We start from the raw sequence: 20,868 nt of genomic DNA on the forward strand, positions 1-20,868 counted from the left end.
AGATATGAAATGCATGGAGAGAATCTTTAAAAGAAGTAATAGTCTTATTAGGGACATATGTCTTACTCCAGCTAACTACAATTCAAGGAAAATTGTGTCAAGGCTTGGAGTAAAGGCATATGTCAAAATTTGGGGGAGCAATGAAGAAGGTATATCCCCAGGAAACAGGTTTCTTGCAGAAAGTGAGACAAGAGTCATCACCAAACCGAGACACTGAGGATGGGTGATATTTGGCACGTGGAATAGGAGATTGGGTGGATTCTGTAAAAAAGAAGCAATGCACTGCAGAGATGAAAATGTGGGAATGCTGGAGAGCACTGAACAACCCAGTACATGCAGTACGGGCGATGGGAGAGGAAGCGAGACCACAGGATGGACTAGGGCCAGAGTGGAACAGCCCTTGAATTCCATCCTAAGGAGATTCACATTCATACAGAGACAACTGAGAAAAATAATTAAAAAAAAATATGAATAAACACGACAGCATCCTTAAAGACACAAAAGCTACCAAAAATGTGTAGGGTGTTGTATCTACTGAACTTTGCATCAAGCAACTGCCCCTTTCTTTCCATCATGGATAATACCAGGCTTCGCACCATTAGAACATACTCAGTCAATTAAGAAAAGTACTGATTGCCGGCTGCAAAATATCCCCATGGTGCCAAAATGTCTGTGGAGTGGGTGGGGAGAGGGAGGGAAGGTGTGATAATTAAAAGAATTGTTACTTGCGATGTCACAGGAGCCAATGTGTTAACTCCGCATGCTGGGAAGCTAGAGTGCTCCCAGCTGCCACGGGGAGGGAGGATGTGGTTTGATCCCTGGCACCACTCGTTGGGACAAGATGAATCACAAATGTGTTAATAGTGAGGTTCCATGTCATAATGTGCCAGATGGAGGTGGTTACATCTCTGATTGATTGCCTCCTGGCCAAGACAGGGGTTTTCCAGAAGGCAAAATTGGCATTGGAGCTCTAAGGATCAGCAGGTCTTTATTTTGGTCAATGTGGACCTGACATTCTCGACTTTATGAAGTGCGGCTTCCCCCAAGACACGGACAGCCAGAAACAGTATGTGGATGAGGAAAGAAGGCATGAGGGTGTAACACACGGAAGAAAGAGTTTTCTGCTGGACAGAGGTCCTCTGGCTGACCTTGGCCTTTAAGGCATCCCTGACGGCCAGTGGGGATAGGGGCAGTGGGCAGGGGAGCCGCGCTGAAAATAAGGGACTGGGGTGTGGGTGGGGAGTCACCAAAGATGCCTTGCTTGCAAACGAATGAAATAACTGGAAAGGGAGAGAGAAAGTCAAGGAAGAAAAGAAGCCAGAGAAGGAGCTTCAGACACCAAACTCCCAAAGCAGCAGAGTCCGGGAGCCAGGCTGAGACCACCGGGGTGGGGTTGGGGGGACCACCGAGAGCAGAGCATTGCAAGGTGACCTTCCCGCCTCTTCCCTCCCACTAACCCCGACCAACCGACCGACCATAACCACCCAGTTCTTTGTTGTGGTGGTTTCCTTCCCCGGATGCAAGCTTCCAACTATAAACAGCCAACTACAAGGGCAATAACTGTGGCATCCTACTGGGAACCAAGGCAGCCTCTCGTGCAGGCGCTGGGTCCTAATACAGGACAGTGAATAAAGCTTCATTACCGAACAATGGAGTTAGCTGCCAGAGCCTACAGATTTGAATAAACAACAAATAAGCAACATCTGCTCCAGCATATGTGTATGGTAAAAAAAAAAAGTCACAAAATAAAAGAATTTGTAAATGCCAAAAGCAACACTAAAGTGCCAGTGCTACTGTAGAGTGAATTTTTAATTGCACATGCAAAGAGGCAGGCTGTGGGTATTAGTCTCACATATGTCTTGTTGCTGCCAACCTGGGAGTATAGATGAATTTAATTAAATAAGGATTATCCCTTCTCCCCAGTACAATTACTTATTTATAACAATGATAAAATTGCCTAATAAAAAAATTGTAATATTTCAAAAACAAGCCCAGAAAACACCCTGCTTTCTGTGTAAGTCGTTCAGGGCTGTTTGAGTTTGAGTGTGTCTTTTAAAATTAAGTCTTTGCCTACTGCCAAGGAAGGAAAAAACAAACAACAACCCTTATCATAAAGCCTGCTGCCGTTAAACAGCCAGAGACGGCATTACGGAGAAATATAAAGAAGACACAGAGCAGCATGGGAATTGCCTTTCGTGGGGCGCGTAGAAAATTAAGCAATTGGACTCAAATGGAGGCCAGGCGACTGAGCCAAGGGACAGGACCACTGAGGCTTGGGCTCCCCCAGAGCGCTGGTCCTAATCTGTTTTTGTGAGCAGGCAGTTACCGGTGATCAGTCAGTTCCCTTTAGTTTGGCTATCCCTCTTCCCTGCGTGCTAATTCTCTGAAAACAAGGAACACCACCCAAACCAAACAAACAACAAAAGAGATGGGCACTCCAGATCCTCTTCTCAGTGCCAGTGGAGTTCATTTTTTACCTCCAAGTTAGCAACCTACATCATCGGGGAGGCCAGTGGCGACAATCCAAGTATGAAACTGTAGATGGTAAAGTAGAGTCATGTGTAAATTACCACGGAAACCAGTATCCTCTGAGTCTTGTCATCTAAGTTAATCTTTGAGCAATTTCGTTGCCGAAATAGCTTTTCTGTGCTAGAAGTTAAGGCAAGTGCTAAGAGCTTATGATCAGGTGCATCGTCTCAAAGTTAATTCAGAAGCCAGCCAGAAACGAAAGGCAGTCAGGGGCTCTGGGGTGTGTGGCTGAGGGCAGTTACACCATCTCAGCCACCTCAGTGTCCTCATCTGTGCAATGGGAAGAGTAGTGATCGAATCCACCTCCAAGGGAGAATTCAACGCAGTAACACATGTAAAGTGCCTGGAACGGCATCTGGCATGGAGTAAGCGCTCAATAAATGTTGCCAAGAATTTAAAGGGATGCTTTAGCAAGGCACGCAAATTTGCACTTGGCTTTTTTCTGGGTGTTAGTAGATTTCAATTTATCTCCTGCTTTCCTTCGTGACCCATTGCAATTTTAATTCAATAATTAATTGGTTTCTCCTGAAATTCACAAGCTCCATAAGACTAACTTCTGTTTTGCTTTGATTTGTATCCCCAGCACCTAGACCAGGTTCTTACATGTTTAAGCGCTCATTAAATATTCATTGAATGAATGAATTCAGTATGGAAGGAGAGCTAGATTTGAATTCAAAAGATCTTGACCCAAATTTTGGTCCTTCTTTTTTGCCAGCTGTGTAAACCCAGGCAAGTTGCTTAATCTGTTGTTGTTTTATCTCTAAAGAGGAAAGAGTGGTATGGTGATTATATTAAATAATGTAATTGAAATGGCTCAGGACACTGCAAAAGTGGGTACCAAATGTAAATTGTTAATTAGCAACAAACTGCTTCCTAATAATAATTGTAATTGATAAGAATATGGAATTAAGCAACAGACTCCGTATATATTCAGGGAAAACAACTGTCTGAGAGATGTTGCTGGAATGTGTGCAAAACCAAAATAAATTAAGTCTCCATTACTTAGGACTAAGTGCAACTTGCAAAAAGAAAGCACCAATTCAGATTTGAAAGGAAGATACATATTGGATATAGTCCTAATTTACAAATACTGAAATGCATGCCAGTAAAATCATTAAAAATACCATGTGCTGCATTTTAAGATAATCATTATACTCTGCCCACAGTCCACCATTGCAACATTAAATCACCACTGGTGAATTCGAATAGAAACTCTTCCAGCTAAGGTAAGAGAAGTTTAGATGGTGTCATGCATGGGGTTCCCTGATGGGTCAGGCACTGTGCGAGGCATGGTGATGGCAGGTAAACGAGACAAGATTCCTACTCTCAAGCAGAGCACAATTTAGTGTAAAGGAGAGAGGCATAAGCAAATGGTTAGGGGTTTTCCAGGCGAGTCCTGTAGAGGTGTTATTTACCAAGGCTAGCAATAGCATATAGGGAGAGCTTATAGGTTGAGAAGAAAAAGGAGGAATAGTTGTAGGGACTGCGGAATTTGCCTGCTTAAAAAAAGAGAATGGGCTGTTTTTGGTGTTCTTCTAAATTAGGATGTCAGTGCCTTTGAAATAGCAGGGAGATAAGAGAGAGGGACAGAATGAGAATGAGAAATTGAAAGAGAATAAACAGAATTTAGTGGTACTGATGAGGAAGACCGCAAGGCCAACTAGGAGACAGAATATAAGAGATCTCTTCAAAACTACCTTTTATTTTCAAATCTGCTTTGGAGAAAAATCCTATTAGCAGAACTTAAATAATTTAGCTCTCACTCAATCCCCAAATACACCCAATTTGTAAAAATGAACATTTAGCATTATCTTGGTTGAGTGATTATTTATTTTGTTGTGGACAAATTAGCAAATACAGAAAAGAAAAAGAAGGAAAAACCAGACGTCTCTTATCCTCTAGATTGCTATCGTTTATACCATGTACACTTAGGCTTTCTCTATTTTTTTTTTCCTTTGTGGGAATTTGAGGGTTAGAAACTTATATTAAAAAATTTAACTTGTAGCATATAAAACATTAAAACAAAGAAAAAGAAACAATACTACCTGAGACCCATCACCATGAGATGGTCACCAAACTGTTAACTGTAGTTTAAATCATATGCAATTTTTTAAAAAAGATTTTGCTTGTTTATTTGAGAGAGAGAGAGAGAGAGAGCACAAGCAGGGGGAGCAGCAGGCAGAGGAAGAGGGAGAACAAGATCCCCTGTTGAGCAGGGAGCCAGATGTCCTGCTCGATCCCAGGATCCCAGGATCATGACCTAAGCCAAAGGCAGATGCTTAACTGACTAAGCCACCCAGGTGCCCCTCCTCATGCAATTTTTATGTGTATTATATAGATTATATATGTTATTTTATATAAGCAAATTGAGAGATTTTTCTGTAAAAACATTTTATTTTATAACTTGTTAAAAACCACTGTGGCATGAAATACCAGTTCTCATTTTTGATGACCGCGTGATACTCCATATAATGTATCAAGATTTACATAAACAATCCTTTATATTGGACATTGAAGCAGTTCTAATTTTTTACACCTCTTCATAATTGCCTTAGGATAATTTCCAAGAGGACGTACCCAGGTAGGAAGATAAACACTGCTGCAAAGTTTCTGATACATATTGTTGCACATTGCCTTCCAGAAAGCAATGTGTATTCCATCCCAAAATTAGGTTATATGATTTCTGAAATCTCTATCAATGTATTAACTCATTTGTCTATTTTAGTGTGTATTTCTTAAGTTACTACTGAGGTTGAAAACTGCTTCATTTGCAATAGTTTATTTAATAAAATTCCTATTGACATCTTTTTTTTTTTTTAAGATTTTATTTATTTATTTGACAGAGATCACAAGTAGGCAGAGAGGCAGGCAGAGAGAGAGGGAGGGGGGAAAGCAGGCGCCCCACTGAGCAGAGAGCCTGATGCGGGGCTTGATCAGGGCTCGATTCCAGGACTCTGGGATCATGACCTGAGCCGAAGGCAGAGGCTTTTAACCCACTGAGCCACCCAGACACTCCCTATTGACATCTTTATTTTTTGTTCAATTCTCTTGCACTGGGAGATTTCAAATATGTACAAAGTATAGAAAATAGCATGACATGCATTCATTCCTTGTAACCACCTACCAGTTCTATTAAAATTTAACATTTTTCCATAGTTACTTTAGATTTGTTTTTAAAGGAAACATTACAGATACAGTAGTGGTTTTTACCTGGTTTTATCCCTTTCTAATCCCATTGCCTTCCCCTTACCTTTCTCTGCAGAGTTAACCAGGATCCTGAATTTGGTGTTTATATTTCCATTTTTGTGCTTTTACTTGGTATATGCGTTGGTAATACCAAGTGTGGCTAAGGTAAATATATTTTATATATTACATGAACCTAATTGTGATTTATTTACCCCCACCTTATATTTGTGATATTTTTTCATATGTACAAATTAACTTGTTTGTCTATTATCATTGTGGTATATTATATCCTACTCTGCGACAATGCTATGATATCATTAACCTTACTCTTATTGATCTGATTGACTTTAGGTTGTTTTAAGCTTTCTACTATTTCACTATTATTTCGGTGTTGCAAAAAATGTTTTTATATGTTCATTCATCTGTGTATATGTGAGGATTTCCCTAGGGCATATGCTACAAATGAAATGGCTGAGTCAAAGGGTCCGTGGATCTTTTTTATTTGATTTTTAAACTTCTTTGTACAATGGCTGTACTTTAATGGTTTCCTCATCGGTTATTGGTGGTGTGAAAATAAAATTGATTTTTACATTTTGTTCTTGCATTTGACAAACTTGACACACTTTATTAATCTATAAATATGTCTATTAATTCTCTTAGGATTTCTATGTAGACAGTTATTTTGTCTGCAAGTGTGGACAGTTTTTCAGTTTACATACATCTTATTTTCATGGTGTTGTCGTCCTGCTTTGACCTTTAGTTTGAAGCTGAATAAAAGGAATGTCAACGGGTTTTTTTTTCTTGGTTGAATAGGATTTCCTTGAAGGTTTCATTGTTAGGATTGATACTTGCTATCAAGATTTAATAGATACCACTTAAAGTAAGAACATTTCCTTCTATTTCTACTTGCAAAGAGTTGTTGTTCATCCTTTATTTATGATGAAAATACACTCTCAGCTTGTCATTTACCTTTTAATTTTTTATGACTGTTTTTCATGCATAGATGTTCAATGTTAGGTAGTGAAAACTGATTAATTTAATTAGATATTGCATTTTAAGCCACATTTTATTTTTTTTTAAGATTTTTATTTATTTATTTGATAGAGACATCACAAGTAGGCAGAGAGGCAGGCAGAGAGAGAGAGGGAAGCAGGCTCCCTGCTGAGCAGAGTGCCCGATGTGGGGCTCGATCCCAGGACCCTGAGATCATGACCTGAGCCGAAGGCAGAGGCCTAAACCACTGAGCCACCCAGGTGCCCCAAGCCACATTTTAAAAATAGTTTCCTATTCCAAAATCATATACAATTCATTTCCATTTATATTTTTAGCCCTGTGATAATTTGAGTGTGTTTTTTGCATTTAGTTGTCTATATAAAATTTCATTTCATCTAAATTTCTGTTGGTAAACAGTGAAATATTTTGTAAATACACATATATTTTTCATAAGCTATCAAATTGATCATATCATTTATTTCCTCTAATAATTTATCATTGTAGTTGATAAATTAGTTTTTCAATTTTTGAAACACTGAAATCTTCAAATAAAAGCTAGTTTTCAAGGATTAGTGTACTTTTAATGTTTTACTGCATTTAAAGTTTTTTTAAAATTTATTTGACAGACAAGAGATCACAATTAGGCAGAGAGGCAGGCAAAGAGAGAGAGAGGAGGAAGCAGCCTCCCTGCCGGGCAAAGACCCCAATGTGGGGCTCGATCCCAGGATGCTGGGATCGTGACCTGAGCCGAAGGCAGAGGCTTTAACCCACTGAGCCACCCAGGCACCCCTGTTTTACTGCATTTAAATCCTCATTACTTTATTGAAAAATGTTTATATCTGTATTCATAAGTAAAAATGATCAATTTTCTGAGCTATCTTAGTCAATTTTGAAATCAAAATTGTTTTTAATCTAAAAGGAACTGGAAAGATTTGTTTACATTGTCTGGAAGATTTATAAAGAAGGGCAATTATCTCTTGAAAAATGGAGAGTCTACCCATGTAACTGTTTTGGTTTTATTTTGGCATTATTCATTGTTGTTCTTAGAGATAGTTTTTGGTAAACTCAAATTTTGTTTGTTTTCCCCCCCTTTCTGGTATTAGTTTACTTAACAGTTATATTATGTTACTTTGGTAAGTTTTTGTTTTAAAATAGATATGTATATACAAATATTGGCAACATAATACCAGCATAAAATTTGGTAGTATAAATACATACATTTTCTAAAATATCATCCATATTAATTATCCCTGATTTTAATTATACCACTTGTATTGGTATTAGTATTCCTTTATAATTTAAACATGGTTTTTTGCATGTGGTATAACTTCTTTTCTATATCAGTGGTTCTGTCTTTTCTCTAATTTTGTCTTATCTAATTTTGTTTGCATGCCTTTCTCTCTTCTATTGTTTGACAGCTTCTATTGTTTTTATTCCCCAGACAAAAAAACTAGTGCTTGATTTTACTTACCAAATTATTTTTTTCTGATTTATACATGATTAATTTCTGGCTTATTAACTTCTAATTTTTAATTATGTTTATTTTGTTTTTATGATGATTTCATGATCCAAATAATTAATTTTAGTTTTTACTTGTTTGATAATGAAAGCAATTAATGCTATGAATTTGCCTCAGATTACTGCTTCTGTTCCAGTTCTTCAATTTTATATGAAACATTCATCATTATTATTGAAATGATCTGAACTTATAGTTCTAAATGAGCAACTTCTGTACTCTTTGTAGGATGGAGAACTCAGTCCCCAAGTTCTGGATTTAGTGTTTTGTTTTGTTAGGAGGAGGAAGTGTTACTTATATTTTTATTTTTGTATTAAAATATTACTGCATTTATTCATGTTAAGGTGGCCTATACATAATATGGGCATATGTAAGAAATCAATGAGATAATCTTTGTGTTTTAAATTGTTAGCTCTTTTAATAAAATATGCCAAGAACACTAAGAAAGAACACTTGTTTCAATATTTTCTATTATACTCATATTATCAATTATAATATTAATACATTATCTGTCACTTTTTACTATGTCATGTTTGGTCTGCAGAAAACTGAAGGTAATATTAAAATCTTTCAATTTTGGAAGAGATGTTGGTCAAAGGATACAAAGTTACAATTATATAAGATGGATAAATCTAAGGGTCTAATGTACCTGGTGGCTATAGTCAATAATACTGTATTGAATATTGAAAATTTGCTGAAAGAGTAGATTTCAGGTATACTTACCACACACACAAAATGGAAACTGTGTGAAGAGATGATATGCTAAGTAGCTTGATTACGGTAATCATTTCAATATGCATATGTATATTGAATCATCATGTTTCATACCTCAAATACACACAATATTTATTTAAAAATTAAAAAAATAAAAAGTGTCCAAAAGTTTTCGACTGGTTGTCATGGGGAGCAGAGATTTAGTAATAACAAAATCTCCCATTTTTATTGTGTCAATTTCCTATAGTATCACCAGAATTTTTTGCTAAATAGTGTTATGAAAATAACATATGCACATGATAACAAAAGAAAATTAAAAGATGCCAATTAATTTAAAACATGTTAGTTTCCCTTCTGTTAAGTCACTTCCATTAGCAGTTCCTTATATATTCTTCCAGAAGCATTCTGTGCATACTTTCTTCCCTCAGTAGAAATAGGTAACTTTTTTAATAAAAAGAGGTGTCTCTGTAAAATATTTTGCACCTTTTTTTCTCATTTAACAACTGTATATCTCACATACCTCAACACATAAATATCTGCTTCATTTTTCAAAGTGAAGTCTGAGTAGATTTTAATGTAAAAATGTACCATAATTACTTAAAGCTAATTTAATACTTTTGGGTCAGTAGGCTGCTTCTAGCTGTTTGTTATTATAAATATATTTTTGCAGTCAAAATCCTTATGTATACACTGGGGTCTACAGATAGTTCAAACTGCAGAACTGGAATAGATGCATACATTTACAATTATGTGACATTGACAGAGTATACTTCAAGTAATTATTATGATTTTAACTGACAACCAACAATGGGTAGATTTGTTTCATATTTTTTACTATCTCTTGGTACTATTAAACTTGAAATACTTGTGACCTAGAACCACAGTTGATGATTATTTGTCATGGTTCTTTGGGTTGACTCGGCTCAGCTGTGTGGTTATTGGATTCTCTCATGTGGTGGCAGTTAGATGACATCTGGTGGGGGGGATGGTCATCCGAAAGTTTGACTGGGTTAAATATTTAAAAGTTTGACTAGGTTGCCTCATACAGAGGCTCAGTCAAGGGTGTTTACCACAGTGGACAATCCCATGTGGTTTGGGATTTTCACGACATGAAGGCTGGGTTCCCAGAGGGAATGTTCCAGAGCAAGTATCTCAAGAGCCAGGAACCAGTCAGGTGGGTTAAGGGCTACACTCTAGACACAACACAGTATCACTTCTGCTATATCCTATTTGTTCAAAATAGTCCATGTAGTATCACTTTTGAAAGAAGTCATCTTTTTAACTTTGAGTCAAAATTCATTCCTTGATATTCATATACAGATACATATACAAATTCATTCACATATATAGTTGGTTCATATATATAATGAATTCATTCATTCATTTATTCATATATAAATAAAAATAATCCTTTTCCCTTTTTCCTATTAAGAGAAATAACAAAAAAATTCTTTCCCTGTCCTAGTTTTTCTTGGTTAATGACACTGTTTTTGAAAGTAATAAATTATATTTGCTTTACTTTAGTTTAGATTTTCTCCATTGGGCTAACCTTCACCCATTTTACTTTGCTCTCTGAATTTGAAATTAAATGTAGGCTAGTGCTTTTGCCTAACTTCCCAAATCATTTTTTGGAATGATTGGGGAGACTTACATGATATCAGCAGACCTCTTAATTGAATGTCAAGGAAGGCAGCTCCTATTGGCACAGGGACCTCCAGCTTCATTGAGAAGCATTCAATTAGATGGAAAACAGATGCTTATTTTTGTCTTATAAACCTCAATGCAGGTTATGTGGTAATTACTTCGAAGAGCAGGATAACAATTTATGTAATCAGCAGGACCCTATAATTACTAATGCATAATTTCTAAACAGCATTTAGCAAAATGAGGCCCATACATACACTTCGTAATGAAAAAGATGTGTTTGACACCACACTAAATTAAATTAAAAATTTGCATATTTTCTTCCAGGAAACGCACTAGCTTCATCTGCTTTATTTTGCTTCACTAATCCCTGTCTACTTTTAGCTCTGTTATAGGATCATGGAAATGCTGAATCACAATGATGGCTGAATGGAAGCATAAGAATGAGGAGTAGAGAAAGCCCTCCTTCTCTGCTGTCTAGGATTCTATAACAGGATTCTGAGAGATTATTTGGAAAGTGATATCCAAGCTACTTTTTTCCACAGAGAGTTAATAGGAAGGTCCTACCATCACTTAATTTAGAATGTAGGGGCAAGCAGAGAACTTAAAAAATTACTTCCACTTCCCTAAGGGCCAGTAAAATGATATGATTTTTGACCCATCTAGAAGTTGTCAGTAGAAGTTAGAAAGTATTCACTCAGTTAGTCCCATTCCTACGTGGAATCCCTTCCGCTCTCCTGATCAGATCACACAGAGCTAATCTGAGAAAACCACATATTGCTTCAGCCCCAGGGATGTGGAATGTGTCTGTAGTAAGTCATTTGAAATTTACATGTTCATTGGCATTGCTAGTGGGTTTTCAATAGTAGTAGGTAGAAATAATAATGGCAGTAAATAACAGTAGTAGAAGCCATGCCATTTTCTGAAGATTATATAAGCTCTACATATTAAGAAAGTTGAATGCTAGTTATTTACATTCTCTTTCTGAAAGGCCATTGATGACTTTGCACCCCGTGCTAAATCTTACCTGTAATTCCTGATGTCATGTCAGGAGGATTACCAGTCTCTTCCTCAAAGCTCTGGACCTGAGACACCAAAATACATCAATCTCATTAGGAATGCTTTCATAATAAATTCACTTCATTTGTTTAATCAACATATAATGATTGCCTTCTGGCTACTGCTAAGAGGATTAACCATGACTTCTGAACTCAAAGAGCTTACAAGTCCTCTGTAGGCAGATGGCATGTACAAGGCACTCAGGGTAAAGACTAAAGGAACTAAAGGAGATCAGGAAAGAGAAATGGGGGAATCACTTCCCAGTGGGAGGAACAGAGACTCTGTGTGGAAGATGAAGCATTTGAGTAAAACAGAAATAATAATATTATTATTATTCTAGTTTTTTTTTTCTCTTAAAGAGCTTTAAATATATTTGGAGAAAGCAAGTTATTTTCCACATTTAATTTTATCTCTCTAAGGGATTTATTTATGACTTGGTAAATTTATGGAGAGCAATTCAGAAAATTCACAACTCAGTTGCTATACGGAGCTTAGACAGCTCAAAGAAAATTGGTTTTCCAAATTGATAGAGCAGAATTTCTTTCAAAATTCTTTTCAGAAATTAATAAATATTATTCTATTGTGAGTAAAATTATAGATAAAATAATAAATATTTCTTTACAAGTGATAATATAGATTACTATAGAAGCTGGATAAATAAAAAAATTAAAGAAGGTAAGAAAACAGTGACTGTTTTGTGAGATTAAGAGTCACGTATGGTTTGTTGCTGGGGGGAGGGGGTTTGGGAGAAGGGGGTGGGATTATGGACATTGGGGAGGGTATGTGCTTTGGTGAGTGCTGTGAAGTGTGTAAACCTGGTGATTCACAGACCTGTACCCCTGGGGATAAAATTATATGTTTATAAAAAATTAAAAAAATAAAAAAAAACCCACAAAAAAAAAAAGAAAACAGTGACTGTTAATATTTTGAAATGTGTATTTGCACATTCTTTTGCAAGAATATTTCTTTTTTTAATATTTTTTTCTGAATGTAGTTATATAATCAAAAATTTTCACTCAAAACTTAAAAGGGGAACTTTTTCTCACTTGTAAGATTTCTTTGAAAATACCAATTTTAATGACTTTACAATAGACCATATTTGGAAGCTACATTAATTTACTTACTGGTTCCCCTAATGTTGGACTATTTCCTGAATTTTGCAAATAAAAGTAATTAATAATGGTGAGATGAGTATCCTTGTACAGAAATCTTTTTCTACATGTCATATTATTTATTTAGACTGATGTCTATATAGTGAAAGCTGAATCAAAGGACATTTAAACATTATGGTACATGTGGCCAAAAATGACCTCTAACTCAGGAAGAGAGGACCACAAGGACATAGCCCAATGATGTAAGAAAGACTATTTATTCCTTCCTTTTAATCTTTCATCGCTTTCCTTCAAAAAAGTTGCTTTATATTTATAATTAATTAGACACATTTCTTACCAGTATTTTTATTAGTTTTGTAACTCAAACCAGCCTTAATCACGGAGGTTTTTAAGTACAATTAAGAAAATTCTTTTGCTCTGATCATTAGCATGGAGAAAAGCCCATTTAGTGTGATGTGAAGTATGTATTCACGTGTTGAGAAATAACCCTCAAACAACAAAATTTCAGCAATTTAAAGTGAAAACTGAGTGTATTCTTGTGTTATTCCGCCCGAGCCAAACTAACTAATACATTTTTAAAAATTAAAGAAATAATTATTAACTTTGGAAACATTTTCCACCTAATCAGGATGCCGACTGGCATTGTTTAATAATATGGGCAATATTCTCACATATGAGTTCTAGACAGCAGGATCCCTGTATGGAAGTCAGAGGGAGATTAAAATGCTTTATTTTGGATATCAAGAAGCATCTTACCTTGACTTTACAATTGTATATGCTTCATCAGTATTAAATGCTCAATATGTTTGGGAATTAAAAAAGAAAGGAACAGACTCAGTTTTACTAAGTAAACTTCAACACAAAAATATGTTGATTTGTGCATTAAAAAAATCTATGCATAATTTTCTTAAAATCATAGTTTTGAAAAGTGAGCCAAATATTGCCAAAGGATGTTAGGGAAAGCATCATAGATTGATCTGGAGGAAAATTTTGGCCAATTCCAGTTGAAATTCTGATAGCTAGATATTTAAGGACGTTGGCTTATGTTTTAAATGCCATGAAAATCTGCCAATTTCACACATATTTTTCATTTCTTATAATTGAATTTTTAAATTTGCCATTAAAAAAATGACTATTAAACCTGGCATTAGCTCCGGTTTAAGATGTAACCTACCCAAGCTTCATTTACTCATCCATTGGTATCGAGTGAAACAAGCATTTTTTTTCCCAGACTGGGATGAGGATGTAATATTTTAAATATTTTTTAGAAAACCAAAATTCAAGTAGTGAGTTTCTTTTATATTGTTTTGGGCATTCTCTCTGCCTTAGATACACAGACAGCCTCTCACACACACCAAACTGGGCAAATATTAAAGAAACACCATAAACAAAGTTGGTTATGTAGTTCAACAGAATATTTTGTTTCTCTATGGATGCCACCCACTGACTAAATTAATGTTATTAAACTCTTCACATTGGTTTACTCATTCATAAATATTTACTGAGTACCACTATATGCCTAAAAACACATGAGTTTGTTTTCTTTCATTTTGGTGTCTGAGTTTCTTCCCACCTCCACATACACTACTAGATCACTTTTCGTTGAATAATTGTCCTTTATGAATATCTGAAAGTGTATCATGAAAGAATTGACATTCTTTTCTCAGTCTTTTTATGCTGAATATGATACAGCATAATATCATATAATATCTCCCTGTACTCTCACATATAGGTAGTATCTAATGGACATTATATCCCTCAGTCTAGCCTGAAGCATAAAAAACTTTGTAAGGGACAGTAGCATTTGTGCAGCCTGCCAACAGGCTGGAGATGGTGACATTTCTTGTTTAGATAGTAGGTGATATAGCAGACTGACAAATGGATTGCAGATTTTCTTGATATTCTTTAGAGAACTTCAAGTATTAACTTGGTAATTAAATAATCTTTGCAAGATTTCTCAGTGTCACATCAGTTGATCTTCAAATCAGGTCATGAGACCAAAGGTCTGCTTTTCTCTCCATTTGTAATTTTTATCTATTTGTAGGCTACTGGTTTACATTCAGATTAATATTTCAAAGTTCTTTTAAAAAATATTTCAGGTTCTTGAAATCATTTCGAACATAAGACATGTACACGTATAAACATATATACATACGTATTAGGAGCATTGACAGCTATGTATTTTGAGGCAACTGTTTTATCTCTGTTGGCTGGGGAGGGCTACTCATAGGTACATTCACCTACTTTCTCTTCTTCTTTTAGGGCAATGGGTAAGCCTTACTTCCCCCAGTTAGCTGGTCCTCTCTGTCCCCTGGCAGGTTAAGAACCTCTTTTCTTGCTCCGCAGATATTCCAGACATGTCTAGAGTGATATAAAAGTTTACCAGTAGAGCTGGGCCTCTCCCTGCATGTTTCTGGTTTCTGTGCCCATCCCTGTCACTGCACAGAAGTTCCCTTGGGGGAAGAGTCTGCCTCCACCCCCAACCCATTAGAGTGTCTTGCTTGTCCCAGGCTCAAAGGAAAGGTGGGCCCACCTTGGAATTTCCATAAAAATATCCTGCCCCACTTCTGGATAATTTACATGATAAAGGGGAAACTTTTGTTCTTTTGTTCTTCCTTGTCATTATATTAAAGAGTAGAGAAATGTGTGAAAATGTGTAATTTTTTTTTTTAAAGACTGAGGAGTGGAGGGGGGTGTCCTCTAAATGGGAGTGAAAATCAGCACAAGTGAGGGAAGGTAAAGATGAAGGAGCACATTGCCAAATATGTTGTTGTTCTTGTTTTGTTGAACAAAAACTCTTTATTGACCAATGTTAGCCTTCTCCCACTCAGGAAAGAGAAGCCTGTGGGGTTATAAGGCTCTCACCATGGGTGGATGGGAAATTAATGGTCTGGAGAGGAGAAAACAGGCAGTGTGAAGAGGTACGAATGGGGAAAGGGTCTGTAAAAATATAATCTTTTCCCTGTCACATGTTTCACGCCCATGTTTTAAGAACAGAATGTATGGTGACCAGGCAGCATAAGATGTGATAAAAAAGATGGAGGCAAGAAGTCATGTGATGTGTGAACTTCAATCAACCCACAAAAGCCATGCCAAGGGGCGCTGTGTCATGGTGCAGCCCAGGGAGAACCAGAAATGGAAGAAATACCCCTACGCCTCAGCCTCAAATGCATTCATACTTTTCTGGAGTTGAGTCAGGGTGGCATAGAATGAGGCTGACGATGCCAATGGCATGGACGCTTGAAGAAGGTGGGATCAGCCCCAGAAAGGTGTATTGGCCTAGGAATGAGGCTGATGCGATGAGTTCTTTTTGCACAAAATGGTGAATATATATATTTGTGCAAGGGAGGTCAAGTTATGTGACTATCAATAAATTCCAAAGCAAGCAAACAAATAAAATACTAGTCCTGTAAAATCAAAACCAAACCCAAGTCCCTACTTCTTTGTCCAAGACCCTGCATGAGGCATCATGGGGAAACTATTTCCAAGACACATCTTGTTAAAGCCAAAACCTTGTCCTTGGGGAGCTGACAGACCAGCAGGGGAGATATCATCAACACACATGTATAGTCTCTCTTATACAAGTGCTCCCTACCAAGGCTGTGAGAACCCAGAGTGGAAGTGGTGGACAATTTCATTGAATGGGAAGTAGCTGAACTGACCCTCTAAGACGGTGAAACAAGGGAAGTTAGAGAGTGGATGGAAGCAAGCTAGAATGGCCTTAAATGTCCTAGACAAACAAAACAAAACAAAAATAGGAGTTTGGACCAATAACATATAACTCTGAGGAAGTTAAAAGATTAAGGGATCAACTGAATGTAGTAGGCAGAAAATGCCTTGGAGAGGATTGTTCCCTTAGAAGTTGAGCGCGTAGGTATAACACTGACCTCTTCCAATTCAAAGGAGTCCAGTGCTTCTCTTGCAAGATGAAACAAGCTCTTGAGCTTGTTAGTTTGAATGGAGTGTACCTTTTCAGTTTTGTCCTTGACCGAGCCCTCAGGCATACAGGAAAGAGGAGCCCTCTTAGCCAATGTGGATGAGCGAGGCCACTGTTTGCTCACAAGAGCTTGGGGAGCATGACAGGGAACCAAATCATTGCAGGCTTGGAGAGACAAGTGTTCTGCCAAAGGAAACAAATGGCTTTGGTCATGGTTGTTTGTCACAACTGATAACTCTGCTCCACACCCTCCTGATTTTGCAGAGGTGATGGAAAATTTGCCCCTCATCTTCAGTGACTCTGATGCGTCTGGGCTACAATCTCTTTTAATGCTCTGCTTTGAAGTTCTCTTGAAAAGTTTACCCATTCTCTTCCGATGTCCATTGGCTTCACTCATTGAGGTTCTTTCCACATTTTCCCCTCTCTCTTCCTCTTCATCTTTGTTCTGCAGGATGTTAACATTATTCAGCAAAGATGAGAAGGCATTGGCTACCTGGTCCAGGATCTCCAGCTGTTGGAAACGACCTGAACAATACAATGAACACAGAATTTTTAGACTGGGTCCTTTCCATGAAACTGCATAAATGTAGTAAAAAGTGAAAAAGTTGGTGACATATGTGATTTTCAAGGTCAGATGGACTACAAGCTCTTGAAGCTCTTGAACTTTTTCTCAGTACATGCCACTGGTTATTATGGAGGTGATTCCCCAACCTAAGGAGATGCTGTTGTGTCATGCAGAAAGAGAACACCTCTTATATTTAAATATAAATATAAATATTTAAATTCATATATGCCTGTAGTTTTTATGTGTGTATTCATAAAAACTATAGGCGAGGATGAATCTGAATCTTGTATATTAAACTAAATGACAAAGAGTGAACCTAGCTCTTTCATATGGGGTGAACTTGCGTATTCCTCCATGGCTTTATGTGGTAGATATCCTAATCATCACCTTCATCATCTCCACCTATACTGTCACTTACAGTTTGCAATGATCATGCAATATGGAGTCAGAAGGCCTGGTTCCAAATCCCAGGTCAATCAATGACTTCAAGTGTGATGTCAGAGTAAATGAGTTAATAGAAATATGGTGCCTAGCACCTGTGTCAAGCATATAACAAATGGTCAGTTTCCTCATCTGGAGAAAAAGGGTAATAATACCCATCTATATGTCCCTCACATACTTCATTTCTGTGTAGAAAGCACAATGTTGTACAAATACCAGTAGTTAGAGTTATAAATGTTTAAGTCTCAGGACAGGAATATATTGTCCTTAACCATCCAAGAGAAAACAGCCATTAATGTGAAAATCCATTTGCCTTTTTACATGAACCAGCTCTTCAACCTGTAAGTCTTTCTGGATGGCTCATTTAGACAATACGCAAGTGTTGACTTCATTATCATATGGATGGGACCCAGTGCAGCTAGTGGGACACATTGCCACTTTGAATGAAAATAGCAAAAAAAAAAATCTCCAGATAATAAAACCAAAATGTTGGGAAAAAAAACGTTTTACTTTTATTACACAGCCTTTTTCTCAAGCCCAGTGATAGTATGCCAGGTTGCACAGCTCAACAGTGGTCAAGGGTCACATTGGTGGGTAAGGACGCTGGCCTCTGTTCTGTTGTTTGCACCAGCAGAGCAATGCTACTGACTTTCCCATGAGCAAATCCTTCCACCTACCTGATCCCTTCACCAGAAAGGGTGGGGGGGGGCAGTGACTACTGATCCTTCTACTTTAAACACTGTGATGGACTTTTCGCAGAAGATCACTACATTCTTTTAAGACCAAGAGGAACTCTTGGGTTCTGGGTATTTTTAGAAACATTCTGATTGCATTTTCAGAATGCAATCTTTTTAGTTAAAACTAAACCTTCTTTTTGTGAGCCCCAGGGTATGACTGAATCATAATTGTACTTCTATGACTGTCTTAACATCCATCCTATAGCAGGATGGATGACTAAAATAGACTAAAATAAAATCTATCCATTTAACTGGTTAGGTTAATTCAAAGAACACCATCTTGTGGTATTAGATGTGTGGGAGTTTTTTGTTTTGTTTTGTTTTTGTTTTGTTTGTTTCATTTCTTGTTTGTTTTTGCCTTTGGGAAGATTGAGCGATGAACCAATTGATTGTCATCCCTTTGAATTTGAAGCAATTTTAGTGATTCTGAATGAGACATACTCTCCCTTCTGTTTTTAGAACAACCAACTAATTTTATTATTGTTTGTTTTACATTTGACCATCTCAGTTTTCTTGAATCAAAAGTGTCCAGGTAAGAATTGAGTGAGAACTGTTAGTGTGCATTATTAGCACAGTGTTGATGGTGGAAATAAGAGTAGGGGCACAATCACAAGACTAGGGACCATCTCCTGGGTCTTCTATAATCCGTGTGTCAGTTTCATCTGCAAAATGACAGCTCAGGTCAAACACTTCCCAAATAACAAGAAGTGTTATTATTGTTTCCAAAGAAAGAATTGATCTAAGAACTTGCATCTCCCTATGGCTTGGAGGATGAGACAGCAAAGGATACTAATTTCCTCTAAAAGGTAAAGAAACATGTCATTGCAACACCTTTGGGGATATATATACTCTTTTTAAAAAAAAATAACATTGCTGAGATTTGAGACCCATTTCACCCACATGAAAATGGGGAAACAGAGACTAAAATGAAAAATCTGAGATATTTGTTTGAGAAAAACACTGTATCTCACTTGACTTTCATGAATTTATTTAAAGAATGTATTTCAGAAACAGAATTTTGGCATTTTCTCCAGTCCAGAATTCTGCTAAGTCTATCTCATGGAGGAGATGCTCTTCAGTGCTCCTCCAAGAGGGGGTTTTGTATTTAAATAATTTTGAAAATGCTGCCTGGCATCTTCTCTAGGAGATCGAGAGTGCACTTTGGCATATTAAGCAAATTCTGAACTAAATAAACCTGTTCAACTGCCAGGTATCTTTCCCCCAAGTTACTTGAGCATAGTACACACACTCCAAGAACATCCTGGTAACCTCCAAGAGAAAAGTATTCCATTGACCGCCAGTTGGGGAAAAAAATAGCAGCATGCATGATAATGAAGAGGGTTAGGCAGAGTTAGTCCACAAATCTGGAGATGTGACAGCTTCACACCTACCACTTATAGCTCATAGTGGAATAAGAAATGTTCCTAGCTTCAGACAAGAGGAAATTAAGGTTTTACCTTGTGACTGGTGATAAGATTTGTCAGCTCCTGGTTCCTCTGCCTCCAGGGTATGTGATTATGGTATATACTAGTGCTGTTCAGTGGTATGGCTTCCCCAGCCCCCGACATATGGTGAGATGGCACATTCTGAACCCTTTAGAGTTAAGTGTGGCCATGTGACTGATTATGGACAAATAAATCTGATGATACCACTGGGTAAATTCTGAACAAAAAGAGGTAAGAGTCAAGTATGATTCTCCATTTCTACCTTTCCTTTGTTATTGCAACCAGTGACATTCCAGATGACAGGGCCAAGTCCACATAGGAGGACAACATGGAGAGATCTCCTTTCCCCAAAACACTCATATGAACCTGAAGCAGACACTTCTCTGTTCTAGGCTGCTGCAAGAAAGGGGTGATTGCTACAGCACACATTTTCCAGAGAGTTCCTCCTAATGTTGTGACTCTCATCTGGACACTCAGCCCCGTTGCTGAGATTCAGAAACCACACAGCCCCCACTTACTGTACAAGTCAGGGTTCTCAATGTTCATTCGCTGCCTTTGAGCTTCAAGGAAGACCCGGATGTTGATTCCTCTGGCGGCTGAGCTACAACCCAGAAATCTGGCTGGGACTTGTGTGCAGATGTCGGGCTCATCTGCACCAAACCCCAGATCCAAGAGAATCTCCACCGGATCTTTTTCCCAAAATTCCAGCCATTCAGGAATGCTGTGGTAAAAATATGAATATCTTTATCCGATAACAGTTCACTTAACAAAATCTGGTCTTTTTTCTAGTCACCTGCCCTTCCTGCCCCCACTCCTGCCCCAGTCTTCCAGAAACTGAGTAAAGAGGAATCTAAATAGACAACGAGATGGTGTGTCTACCAGAGCTCATACATACTTATTTAAGGGACAGTCCATCACTCCCACTCAGGGACTGCTTGTCTGTACTTCCTGTGCAAGAGCCATGAGTTTATTTACCTGACTTTCCATTTC

The 20,868-nt window shown here is 37.4% G+C and overlaps 1 protein-coding gene across 4 annotated transcripts in view; it reads right to left on the reverse strand.

Annotated features, from left to right (window-relative positions):
• ITPRID1 (ITPR interacting domain containing 1) overlaps positions 1 to 20,868 on the reverse strand; it is a gene marked incomplete at its 3' end in the record, with an annotated part of 104,241 nt that overhangs the window by 36,089 nt on the left and 47,284 nt on the right. For 3 of the 4 annotated variants that reach the window (XM_082691793.1, XM_082691794.1, XM_082691795.1), the window contains 3 exons: positions 20,397 to 20,599; positions 16,641 to 17,215; positions 11,610 to 11,667 (listed from right to left, as the gene is read on the reverse strand). In XM_082691793.1, the coding sequence (XP_082547919.1) occupies positions 11,610 to 11,667; positions 16,641 to 17,215; positions 20,397 to 20,599 (836 nt within the window). The remainder of the gene's footprint in view (positions 1 to 11,609; positions 11,668 to 16,640; positions 17,216 to 20,396; positions 20,600 to 20,868) is intronic. The other variant, XM_082691796.1, reaches the window with a different exon arrangement.

This window comes from Mustela nivalis (genome assembly GCF_964662115.1).
Source record: "Mustela nivalis genome assembly, chromosome: 12".
Lineage (NCBI taxonomy): Eukaryota > Metazoa > Chordata > Mammalia > Carnivora > Mustelidae > Mustela > Mustela nivalis.